Source organism: Apus apus, chromosome 3 (genome assembly GCF_020740795.1).
Source record: "Apus apus isolate bApuApu2 chromosome 3, bApuApu2.pri.cur, whole genome shotgun sequence".
In the NCBI taxonomy this organism is placed as follows: domain Eukaryota; kingdom Metazoa; phylum Chordata; class Aves; order Apodiformes; family Apodidae; genus Apus; species Apus apus.
In genome coordinates, this window is record NC_067284.1 from 58,941,553 (window position 1) to 58,955,436 (window position 13,884).

Below are 13,884 nucleotides of genomic sequence, written 5' to 3' on the forward strand. Positions count from 1 at the left end.
ACAAGCATAAACATTTTGAGTTTTATTTTATTAATCAGCTGCCTCAGACAAGGGCACCTGTAAATGACCTGTTAAACCAAGACAGCTAACTTTTCTGAGAGCGTCCATATCAAGAAGGACTGCTTGCAGGCAACAGATAATTTCTCCTTTAAATAAAAAAATAAAGATTCTGTAAATATAAGTCAGACTTCTACAGTATTTCTTACCGCTATTGTTGCTTGTTCCGTCTGTTGCTGTACTGGCTGATTTATGATCAAAACCTATGCTCAGGCAGCACTTGCACCAACACAAGTTAACTCAGCTTCAGCCCCAAATCCTAAGCTCATGCATTTGCTCAGTGATGTTTTCTACTGGACAGACACTTGTGTTTTCAAGCTAGCCATGATGCTGGGAGACATCTAGGGCATCATATTTGTTTTAAAAAAATATATTTAAATTAAAAAATCAGCTAAGCCTTGATGAATTTCAATGCAGAGAAAAAGACGTAACTGTCAGCCAGGGTAGCTGCGACATTAAAATGGTGGTTCAAAATATAAGTTATGCAAGCACAGAAGGCTGAGAAGACTAATAATAAAGGGAACTGTAGATCACCACTATCTCTTAATGACTGTGAATTATAGTTGGGTGATAGACTGAAGTGGGAAAATTTTCTTCTGTACATCATAAAGCTGGAGAGAGCTTAAGTATTTATTTTTTTTAATAGATATCAACAGCTTCTTAAAGGAATGAAACTTTCCTTTCCCCTCCCTAAGAAATGGCACCACATAAAATACACCTTGGTAGAAGTCCCCTGAAATCTTAGTGTAATCATGATATCTAACAACTATGGGTAGAAATCCACAACAGGCACCAACTCTTCTATACATGTTTGGGAAGGCCATAGAACCCCTATTACCCAGCTAGACTATCTCCAATTTGCTGCTGGACACATCCACACCACTTCAGCTGACCTGCACACTGTGTGCACTTAATCAAGCAACTGTTAGTTAGCTTTATTTAATCCTTTTTATTGAGAGCTACAGGAAGTCAAATAGCTCCTGCAGAAGTGTAATATCTAATTACTTGCTCTGGGTCAGCTGTTGTGTAGAAGCTTGACCAAAACATCATACAACACACCATGTAGAGCAAGGAATATGGCTGTAATACAAATTTGCTTTAATCTAACCAGAAGCAAAAAGTCCATGTCCAGGCAACAAGATTTTCATGCTATCGGTTACCAAGTTATTCTAGTTTCCAACTGAACTCCTAAGAGCATGTCCAGGCTGACATACAACCATTACTGCAGTTGGTATCCAAATTACCTTTTATGCATCTTTGAGATGCAATGCAAATTTAATAACTGTTTTGTAAATGCAAGCGAAAAAAAAAAAAAATGCAACCAAGGGGAAATAAAAGACTTCCAAAATACACCCAAAAATGTTGAGTTTGTTGGTTTGGGTTGGGGGTTTTTTGTTTGTTTGTTTGTTTAAATATCTTAAAATAAAATGCAGAATTCAAGTTCTGGGACTACAGAAAGTAAATATTTGGTCTATAAACACCTTTGGGTCCACAGTGAATCTGGAGCTGTAACACAGAGGTAGTGTGCTTCTTCATCTAGGTAGATGTTTTTGACATTTTTTTGTTGTAGTTTTTTGTTAGGTTGTTTGTTTTGGAGTTAATTTTTTTGTTGGGTTGGGTTGTTTTCTGGGGGTTTTTTGTTTGGTTGGTTTTGGGGGTTTTTTGGGGGGACAGGTTGTTTTTTTATGCCTGTCATCTTCCTTGAGTTTTGCTGAAACCATCTGAGGTTGGACCGCATGACAATGGCAGATGCTTCCACAGAATTCATGGATAGTAGTGCAGGATTTCAGTCCTACTTTTCCTGGGAATTACAGGCAGAATTAAAGGAACTGTTCTGTCAAATCAACAGTGTGCTCCAATGCATTTGGATAAATTTACTTAGGAGTGTGAAGAGACATTACTTTCCAGAGAAGCAAGAAGGGCAGGCAATGAAGAATACAAATGTCTCGTTTTGTCAGTACAGGAATAATTTGCCCTGTAAGGATGATGTAACATCAACTCTTCTCACACCACAATTGTCAAGTTGGATAAGAGGGAAAAGAATGGGGCAAAGTAACCTGAAGACAACAGATTATGAAGAAGCAGCAGATTTAGAAGAGCGCTGGTCTCTCAAAGGAAAGAAAAAACTATAACCTTAAATTTTAACATCTATGTAGTAAGAACCATCCTTTCAGTTATATCTTTGCATAGTACCTAGCATAACAACACACATAACAAGATCATTATATATACTTCTTTGAAAAGAGCCACACTGAGGCAATGATGTCTGCCAGGAAACAAGTAGCCTCCTTGCAGTTTTTTAATGCTCAAAATAGGAAATATTGACTGTATTTCTATCAGATAAAGCAAGAAGTGAGAAAAAGCTGGTAACATTTGGTTTGTGCAGCCTGAAAGAAGAAAAAGGGGAAGACTGAAACACAAGAAGGTGTGGGCTGATTTATTTAGTCTGGGAATTCACGATCTAGTTTCACGCTCTAGAAACAGGTAGCATTGCTTATCTTCAGAAACTGGACATAAATTTTAGGGTTCTATCATGACCTGTGGGTGCTCTGACTCTACAGCATTTCACCTGAGAGCAAAGTTAAATTTAAACATTCAGAAACATTTTTATGCATTGGAGGAACTGTTTGAGAAAATAACTAATGAGATTAGGTTTTCTGGCAAGAATTATTGACCCACATGATAACAGACCAGTTAGCAGTTCTTCAAAGGAACAGTCAACAATAACACACATATGAGCAAAATGGGAACTATGCTGGAAGATGCAGAAGACAGATCAGCTGAGGAGAGTGCATAAGATGGCAATAAAAATGGTCAATAGCTACAGAACATGACATAAGGATAAGAAGCAGCTGGGATTTCTTAGTCTATGAAGAAAACTGGAGACTGGCAGAACAGCATTCAAATCATAAAAAGTATAGAGATATGACAGGAAAAAACATGGTGTATTTTGTGCCTGCTGTGAACAAGGGATTCACAGACAAAATGGCTTGTCTTGCATCTCTTCAGTTTATTAAGTATTACATGGGGAAGTTGTACAGTGTCCATTGCTGGAGGTCACTCAACAGACATCTGTCAAAACTGACACAAGCATACTATCACTAATTTAATTGGAGGGGTAAAATAGAGAACTTGTCTAGGTCACCCATCTCAATTTTTCTGAGCTCATGAATAGATGAAAAATATGAACAGGATCATTGGAAGACTATTCCTTAAATGCAAGGTAAGCCTATTATGTCAAATATGTAAATTAGTAACATTTGTTGAAATAGCAACATGTAAATCTGGCAGTTCTTAAAAGGCTGGAAAGATGCGAGAAGGGATATGTAGAAATGTACATGTAAAAAATGAACCTGCAACAACATTGCATGCGATAGATGTGAGCAAAGAACTACTTACAGTGAGGTAGTGGCTACAGATAAACTCTAATTGTCCACTTTAGATGTTATTTCTGCTATTTAAGCTGAAACTCTAAATTTAGTTCAAAATTTCAGTGACTTCTTAGCCCTTAAATACTACATTTCTATGAATACATTCAGATACTTGTTTTAGACTGCCATACACAATTGGAGGTTGACAAGAAGAGTAGGTTTCCTATCTGGTTTCACTGTATAATGATGATTTCCAAAGGATAAATGGCAGTTCAGTAAAAAAAAGAAAAAAAAAAAAACACAAACAAAAAAACCCCAAACTTGTGAGGTTATTCCTGAATATGGTAAACAGTTTAACAAAGTCTTAAACAATACTCAAGTCTCAGAAAATTGTTATTACACCTAACTCTATTGTGTTACAAGAAACTCTGTGAGCAAAGACCTTTACACAGCTGTTTCATTATTAGTTTTTTTCAAAATTGTTTTACTGCAGAGTTGGCAGTACTATTAAGAGCAGAACAGACAAACATTTCCCTTAGGTATGAGTTACTGGACCTCTTCAATCATATTCATTTTCTCTGCAATTTACTTTTCATAAGTCTGTGTATAAGAAACTAAGACATATTTCTTTTTTTAATTTTGATCATTTAAATATGAAGATTATAACTCCAGCTACTACACCTATTCTGGTTTCTGTTATTATTATCTTATGTGGCCTATTTAGTTGCTTTTTGTGCATGGGAAACACATTTGCCCAGTAAGAAACTGAAAAATCAGAGCAAGGTATTCTAAATACATTTCACATCTTACACACTAAAGCATAATGCAATAGGTGTGATGAAGACTGTGACCACACCATACAGCCCATGGCCAAGACAGGGCACACATGTGAAGCAGCTATGAAGCAACTACCCTTCACAGGAATTCAAAATAACCATAAATACTGGAAGAGAACTCAGCTCATATCATCAAACACAGCAGTTGGTACCAGGTTGTGTCCGCTGGTTATACTTAAAAAAAACCCAAAAAAACAGGCTGCTGGAGCATATGTTCCCTTTCCTCTGCTTCGTATCTAGCAAGGAAGATGGACCAATGGAGAAGGTATGAAATTCCTCTTAACACTGAAATTCAATCTCAGGAGTCCCTTCTCACCAAAGAACTGCTGTTTAGGTAAGGAAGCACTCTGAGTAGGTCTTCCAGGCAGCAGGATGGGATTCTAGGATGAAAACTTCTGTAAGAATGATATGTCAAAAGTTCCTTCAGCAAAAGGAAATAAAAGGGCACCATCTCTTCCTGCTTCCTTTTATCTCCCAAAATCAGAGGGAATCGCCATAATTACTACTGAAAAGGGCCTGGATATGCACAGCTTAAAAGTGTGCTTTCATTCCTTAAATCTCCCATATCGTAGTCCCAGACAGCCAATGGCAAAGTCAGTGGTTTAGAGTGGATGCTCCCTATGACTGAGAGTCTGGAAGACAGGAAAGAATTAAAAATAGATCGAGTACTTGCTGAACCAGCTAATACGAAAGTCAAGGAAATTAGCAAAGCTCCTTGAGAAATGTCACAGATTTCTATTATCTGAGGGAATCACTCTGCATTGGATTTGAAGGCTATGAGTAAAGGTTGCAAGACCCCAAAATTCATTTAAAAAAAATATATTACAGGTTATTAAGACACTAATTCATTAATAGGGGAATCTCTTAGTTTATACTTGATAGGTTGGGAAGTATTTTGTCAGCAGCAACAAGACAGTCTGAGAAAAGCCAGTTGTTTTTAATACAAGATATATTTATTCACTTATAAAAAAATTCTGAATGTAAGCATGAAGAGTGATCATATTAATATGATTTCCAGTAGGTTTGGTTTTGGCTAGGGAAAAGAAATGAAAAAGCTTCCTAGAATAGTAAAGTGAATTTTATTATTCATGGAAAAAAGCATAACAGATCAACATGCATAAGTCATGAGGAAATAATCTAAACATAACACACTGGTACTTCCTGTTCCAATCAGAAGAAGTAAGGAACATACAGTTCATTGTTTATTCAGTTGTTAGGCAGTCATTTTACTTGGTTAAATCTGACAGTCTAAGGTACTACACAGCCAATATTCTCATTAAGAAAAAGATTGTCACTGTTATTGGTACTTCTACTGTAAAATATTATTGTAGGTATTAAAATCACAGAAAATTTTTGATGCTTGGTTCGGAGTTCAGCTAAAAATTCAGTTTGTCAATCCATATGCCTACATATTTATTAACTATCCCTGGTACTAGTTCAAAGTTTTAGAGCAAATAGGTACTATGGTCAATTTTCAAGCATGACAGAGCAAATAAAGTGCACCCATCTTGATTACAGGTGATTAAACAGCTAGATCAATTTTTCTTTTACCTATGTATTTGACTATATATACACAGTCCTGATAGCCAGATGCATATTGCTTCCCAAAATAAGTCCCACAGGCATGATTATTACAGGATTTACTGTCTCATGTGAATCACTGAAACAGCACTTAAGAAAGAAGCTTGAAATTAAGATTGTACTATAAATAATAAAACTCTTGGATATTCACACACGAATGAGGATTTTGTGAAGTTGTGTGTTTTGTTGTTTGGGTTTTTAGTTTTTGGTTTGGTTTGGTTTTTTGTTTGTTTGCTTTTTTTGTTTTGTTTCTTTGTTAACCTCAGAAAACATAAAAAAAAACAACTGACATTAAATCAGGAAACAAAACTCTCTGGAATTAGAATCAAGGAATAAATAATTATTTTTCATTATATTAAGGCAGACTGATCAATTGAATTTGGTCTGACTTTCAGCATGGATTTGACTGAAATTTTTAGTTTGAACCTGGACCTAAGATTTGCTTGATATGAAATCTGATTTGTGGGTAGTGTGTAAGTCATAGAACAGTAAATTTTTTGCAGTGAAGTTTCAGAAATAAATTATAAATGAAATCCATGGAAAAGTAGCCACTAGAGGGCAGAACGTGGGGATAACCCCACAATATCCAAAATAAGAATTTAAATATCTGAACACTGAATTTCAGAATGAACATAAATTTCAGATTGGATACTGATATTAATTGGAAAATTCTTTCATGAACTGAACTACAGACACAGTACATTATCCCATACCCCCAAATCTTGTCATGAACTACATGAAAGATAACATCAAATAGATTTGTCTTTCAGTTAATGAATATTGATTAATTGCTGAAATCACCATTTATACTCAAGTTCAGATGCAGCTCAAACACCAAGACAATTTCTGTAGTTAAATGCCTTTTATGCTAGAAGAGATTTAAGCAGCATTAGGAAGAGTTTATTAATTCTTAATTTTTACCCCTGTCAGTGGGATCATATGTCAAGTAAACTACTACAGAATATGAATCATACTGACAGAATATGGCAACTCACTTATTTCCATTTCTGCTTATAAGTGATATTAGCCATTCCTTAGCATATCATTTATTTATGCTGAGATGTGCTGACATGATTGGAAGATCTGTGCTGTTTTTGTGGGCCAGCTATTCCCTATGTTGGAGATTACTTTCAGCAATTCTTTATTGCTTTGTTTTTATTCTTGAAACCTGTCACTTCAGCTGTTTGGTGTAAAGAAGCACAGAGGGAGACTACTGCTTGGTTTTTTAAGTATTTAGTACGCTTACTTGCAAGATTAAGTACCTGATTGCTCAATACATTTTAACATAGATAGTTTACGCCGAAAATAACTGTATTCTGGTACCTGACAGTAATGAATTCTTATATTTCCCTTATTTTTCAGATGATGCACAACTCTGTTGGTGGCACCATACCCTGTACTTGCTTAGATATAAAATGGAAAACCAAAATGAACATTAAAAAAGGAGCTTACCTGACCGCCCATCCCGTTGAAAATCCACATGGTACCATTCACCATCATTCACCTTCTTCTGCAAGGCTTTTATTTTTATAGTACCTGACCCCATGTCTAACAGCAGGTAGAGGTGGCCATCAAGCATCTCAATGGCAAAAAAGTCCACCTTCACCATCTGTGGGTGTTTGGCATCTTTTTGGTGCCTTGGTTTTCCATGGCTGAAAAGAATCAGGCCATTTGGCTCAGTGGTGCGAAAGTCAAATGATATTGAACCTGTTTTCTTGGCATTCCACTTTGGCAAAGAGATGAAAGACTCCGGTGTTTCAAATGTGATTGGATCTAAGGTTGCAACATTCTCACATTTAAATGCTACAACACCATGAATCTTCATTTTAGGATCTCCTTGCTTGGCAAGTCGAGACAACTCCAACCTGACATCATTATTTTTATATACAACCTGCAAGCAAAGTAGAGAAGTTACTAAGGGCAACTTAACCAGTTAACCGAATAGTTATTATCTTGAATAGGCATATTATTTAAAAGATAACAATGATGGCCCATGAATATGATAATTTACACACACAGAAAATTAAACAACCATTTTCATTGGCTAAAAATTAAATAATAATTTTCATTAAACCAAAGTTGCTCTAAAAATATCCCTAGAGTTAATTTAAACAATCTGAAAGAATCTGCACATAATTTATACTCTCAGTTGCAAATTAGCTTGCATGGCCTTGTGCACTCTATGCACAGACATTCTGCTAGGCTAAAGAATTATAAAATTTCTGCTTCTTCTAAACTTTTTGTCACTGTCTTAACTCTTCTGTTAATGTACAGAAAATATACCAAGGTCTGATACTTCATAATTTAACATCATAAATTAAAAATTTTAAATCTTGTCTTTGGGACTGAGGAGCAGTAGCATCCACGGTATTCCTGAACCTGTAAAATAGGGAAACTAGTATAACAGAGATCAAAAAAGACAAAACTGGGACAATCATTGAGCTAGTTCAACTGGACAAAACAAAAAACACTTAGGTATTTACCCTGAAGATTTTTCTGATAAAAATAAAGACTATTAGTTTTAAATCCAGCTGATCTCCACAGCAAATATTCTTGCTTCAACTCACATATCAATTCTGTCCAGAGAAGTCTGTAATGACACAACCATTTCCCAGGGTTCTAGTCTTTATTATTATATTCTGAAATTGTTGCTATTTCTGTGTCATCCAGGATACAAGGGCTGCTTAAATGAAGCTACTCAATAGCAAAAGTGTGTACAAATATTTGTCAATTTTTTCAGTATTCAATAAATTATATACTCAAGTAAAAATTGTACTAAAGGGCTGAATATAATGCATGGTGACAGAAGATAAAACCTTCTTCACTGTTTCTAAGGTTAATCCTACATTAGAAAGGAATTAGAAGGGAGCAAAAGCAATAGTTTAGCAGATCAAATTGCTCTGTGCTGAGACTTCTTCATCTACAAATTCTATACCATTCAGGACTGGCCCCTAATTCAGTGTTCCAAATATACAATGTAGTCTGATGCTGTTCAGAGGACCAGTCACTGTTTTAGACCTTGCATGCCTATTAGTGGTTAGAAGGTTAATGAATACATAGGGTAGTGCTTCTGGATTAATTTTCTCTGAAGCCTAGTTGGGACACAGATGAAACCCACTCTGAAAACTGAACTGATACACAGTTAGTGGAAGAGAGAGGGCATGCACTGCAGAACTGTGCCAGTCTTAGAAACCAAAACACAAGCATACAGACAATCTAAGATGGCATGCCCCACAAGTGATAGTTGTTATTGAAAAAGTGTTTAAACATAACAGAATACTAGAGAGATGATTGATAGAGTGACAATATTTTACTATAAGAATTGTGTTCTTTCAAATTAGATCATTATCCACTCAGAAAATTTAATCATAAACCATGGCAGAATTATTATACTGCATTAAAAATGTGTCCTAAAAGCTAATAAATAAGCCTATTTCTCCATATTATTTCAGAGTTCAGTATAAATGCCACTGTTCCCACTGGAGTTGTGTCTCCAAAGACAAAAAATAAACCTCATTGTGGATTCCTGACAGCAGAAATGATACTCTGCCACAAAGAGCCTGATAACGTGTTGCCTTCTTTAAGACATCAGAAGTTACTAGAATTGGACTAACTAATCTTAGAGAATAAGGATCCATATTTGTATTTATAAAATATTTCTGTAACACCTCAGAGATGACAGATTTTGCCAAGGAATTTAGAAGAGCACTGAAGAATAAGCACATGCAAGTGATCTCCCATTGGCATGACATTCTGTCTTTAGAGTGAAGAAAGCCAAAAGGCAGAAAAATGGACCAAGATGCCAGTAGCCTGGCAGGCAATATTACTTTGAGGTATCTGGTCCTATGACCAGATACATTGGCCACTTCCTATGACAAGAGGGATTTGGATAGCTTTCACCTCATTTGAAGGAATTACAGGGGGCAAAACTAGAATAGACTGCAAAGCATTAAACTGGCTAGAGGATATGATTAAAAAAAGAATAAATAGGCTCTCACTAGAATTAAGTCATGCTGTTGACAATGAAAGTAATTAAGGCAACAAAGAACATGAGGAGAAAATATTCTTTAATTGCCTACTGAACAAAACTAGGTACTAGGACAATACAAATAAATGTACAAAGAGAATTTCTTGTTTATGGATGAATTCAAATTATCTGATGTTAATGAAAACTAGCTGACTGAATAATAAAATTAGTAGTTTACAGATATGATAGAAAAACTGAGTAGACAAAACGAGAGCTAAGCTTTCCTTGAAGCCTAAAACAGCTCCATAGGCTTTGAAGTCACTTGTGAATTCAGAAACAATAACTTTTTGTAAATATGGTTCAACCTAATAGACAGAGTGCAAGCAGGAATACTGCAAATATTTTTCTACGTAACTTGTCACCAGATATTTTAAGTAGCTTAATTATATAGCATATGAGCAAAAAATTGCTACAGCACTTCAGTAAGAGAGGCAAATATTGGGAGTTTTAAGTCACCAATACTAAAACATTCTTGGAATCCCTAAGCATTGCATTTGAAAATGTCTTACTTTCAAATACCACAATTAAGATTTCATAGTTACTGAGATGCAAATAATCTCATCTCGTTACATTCATTTTGTGGAGCTAGAATAAAGTCTTTATGTTTTAGAGTGTTTATATTGTAAGTTTTAGGATGTTTATATTCTTTTAATGTTACCAAGTAAAAAATTTGGAACAGAATTATCATGGATAACTAGTATTAAAACAGGAAAATAGAAACCATAAGTGAAAACCGTAACTGAAATTAACTGTGAGCACTTAACTGAACACGGCTTTTGGAAGCCCATTGCCTGGTGTTATGCTGAGATTTTTACCCCTCTCCCCATCTCCCTGTCCATGAAAGGTGGACTCAGCCATCATTGAAGCACACCAAAAAAAGAAAAGTAGTTCACAAAAAGAAGCAGTCATTAAATTTCAGGAAAATAACTGAACAGTAATGAATAATTCTGATACTAATATCTATTTTATAACTCCTGGAGGTATATACTTCAGAATTTATAGCTTCTAGACATAAGTAATTAGTAATTTATTATTTTCCAAAGATTCTGCTCTTTAAACTTTTTTTTTCCTTTTTTTTTTCCTTTTTTTTCCATTCTGGGTATGTAAGGACAAACATGCTTTTAATACGGCATTTATTATCCAGTGATATTTCCACCTAAGACACCCAACATGTTGTTCTTTAATGTTAACTCCACACATTCTCCCTCCAACAGAGACATGGATCCTCAATTAGTCAAGTGAAGGTAATTTGCAATGAAGTATTTGAGTCACACATTCACCTTTACTTCCACACAACCTACCAGCCAGTGTCCTTGTATCATTATGTGCTTTCCTAAAACATCTATTGGGTTTGCCATGGTAATCAGTTGCTTGCTCTCACACTCACTTTCATACCTGAGCAACAGCAACATAATTCTCCAGCACACGAAAATGCCAGTCCTCAGGGAATTGCACTGTGCTATTAAGAGCACCCTGAGTTTGTCTTCTATTCACTGTACTCTTTCCTCTAAGTATCAAGTAAGGTTCGAGACCTTCGTCTTTAAAATATATAATTACCTCATTCTTGGAAAATGCAAAAAGTCACCTAACTCCCAATAACAACATCAAAAAAACAAACAGCAACAATAACAACAACAGAAAGTAGTTAGTAATGCCTTGCATAACTTGCAACTGAGCTACCCAAAAGGAGGAATTAATTTGTTTTCCAGGAGAAAGAGGGCAGACCTACATATAATTTTACAGTCAAGATATAAGATCCTCTTGCTACCATCTAGGCCAACCACATGCTGCATAATTTACAATATCACAGTGCTGAGTCTTAACAAGTCCAGCTATTAAGCAGCAAATATTGTCTTAAGCTCAGGGCTCTCTTTAACACTGTCTCTGATAATCTTGGAGCACAAGCAAAATCAATTGATGCTTCCTAAAGATATATATAAAATATATAAATAATTGCAAGCCAGGGCCTTAGTGTGTAATGAACTCTACAAATGGGTTAAGAGTTCACCACAGATCTTGCCAATCATCATGGCAGGTACCACCAACAACCAAAGATGTGGGAGAGCAGCCTGAAAATAAAAGAATAACTGGAATAATATTTGCTTTTAGAGGCCAGGACCAGTAATCCAGAAATTTGGGTTTAAGCTCCATCTGAATGCCTCACAGAAAACTTAACTTCTCCTTGTTTCTCTGTAAAATGGATATACTAATTCCTCACAGGGCAGAAACTTGCATGAAAACTGAAGTTTGCATTACTAGTATTGGGTCTAGTGGAGCTTCATCACATCACATTTCCTATAGCATGTCATTACCCTCGCATTTTCTTTTTAAGAAAGATGACAGCCACAATGACAGAGAGATTATGATACTCTGACTTCCTAGTATGAACATACAGAGTACAAAGCATACTGGTCATTCAAACAGAAATATAAAATGTACCAAATGTGATCAAAAGCTACACTCAGGAAAAGCTGGGCTTGAACAATACATGTCTCAAAGTAAACATGAAAGTGTAATATACTATGTCATTATAATACACTTGGCTAGTGCTTTAATACCACACGGAATGCCCGATGAGTGACAATTTTCATGTGTGTTGCTTCTGTAACTAAGCAACATGAACATTTTCTGAACTTACGTTTCTTAATGTTACAGGATACGTTGTACATCAGACATTTTTAAAACTTCTGTTCTCAGGAAACTGATATTCTTAATGCACACAAATAGATGTTATATGTAAATTGCTTATTATCATATCCCTGCAAATTCTAGGAAGGCAGATAGATACACCCAAAAAGGTAAAGAACTAGCATAATTGTATGGAATGCCACTACAAAAATCAAAAGGACATCTGAAGGTCCACTGTAAACTAACTGAAAACCATTAGTGCTGTAATCCCAAACAAAGATGTTAAAAGAATGCAAAACCATGCAACAACAAATAGCTCAGAATGCGGTACAGGGAAGATACCTTTATTACTCTAAGGCAATTAAAGAAGTTATTAATGTTTACATACAGTTGTAGAAACTAATCCAGTAATAACAGAACCAAAGTAATATGAATACTGTGAATGATACAGTGCAGTGGTTGGTTTGTTTTTTGGGGTTTTTGTTTGTTTGTTTGGGGGTTTTTTGCTTTTTTTTTTTAACTTCCCATGGCAAAGACTACTCAGAATTTCTTGGCAACGTCTAAAATGCAGAATTTAGGAACAAGTTGGTTCCACAGAAGTCAATCAACTCTCAAGCAGAAATAAAGCCTTTACGAAGACATAAGTCACAAAACAAAACCAACAGAAACAAGAATCACCAGAAGGAAAACAAAACGTATTTTTTGAGGCAAGAGCAGCTTTGTATTAGGATAATATATGAAGGCTAAGAGGAAAATTAATTCTATTTTCTAATGACTGTTTGGGAGAAGAAAGTGCTATCAGAGACTCAGTTGTGCTGGATTTCGGCTTTTCCCTTCCTCCTTTTTTTCACAGTGCAGCAAGAGTTACTGAAGACAATTCTGCAGAAAAGTCAGACACATGCTATTTTTCCTCTTTCCTCATTAAACATTCCTGCTCAAGGTCAAGCACAAGAAATGTCTACGCACTTGCAGAAAGAGTAATTGCTAAGCAGAATGCATTAATTACCATTTTAGGGTTCAAGTCTTATTTCTTTAGCATGACATTCATTATATGCTAGACTTTTTCCATCTTAACCACTCAAAGCTTTAAATTCAAGATCAAAAAAATACAGAAACAAATTATGGGAAAAGGCATAAAAATGTAAATGTAAAAATGAATACTTTAAGGAACATCTTAACTCAAGTTTCATCTGAAAGCAATGTGGCAGATCATAGAATCATAGAATCATAGAGGTTGGAAGGGACCTCGAAAGATCATCTAGTCCAACCCCCCCGCCAGAGCAGGGTCACCTAGAGTACATCACACAGGAAGGCATCCAGGCGGGTTTTGAATGTCTCCAGAGAAAGAGACTCCACAACCTCTCTGGGCATAGAATCATAGAAT

The 13,884-nt window shown here is 35.6% G+C and overlaps 1 protein-coding gene across 31 annotated transcripts in view; it reads right to left on the reverse strand.

Annotated features, from left to right (window-relative positions):
- NRXN1 (neurexin 1) overlaps positions 1–13,884 on the reverse strand; it is a 759,121-nt gene that overhangs the window by 444,190 nt on the left and 301,047 nt on the right. For all 31 annotated transcript variants that reach the window (XM_051616125.1, XM_051616124.1, XM_051616135.1 and 28 more), the window contains one exon: positions 7,298–7,736. In XM_051616125.1, the coding sequence (XP_051472085.1) occupies positions 7,298–7,736 (439 nt within the window). The remainder of the gene's footprint in view (positions 1–7,297; positions 7,737–13,884) is intronic.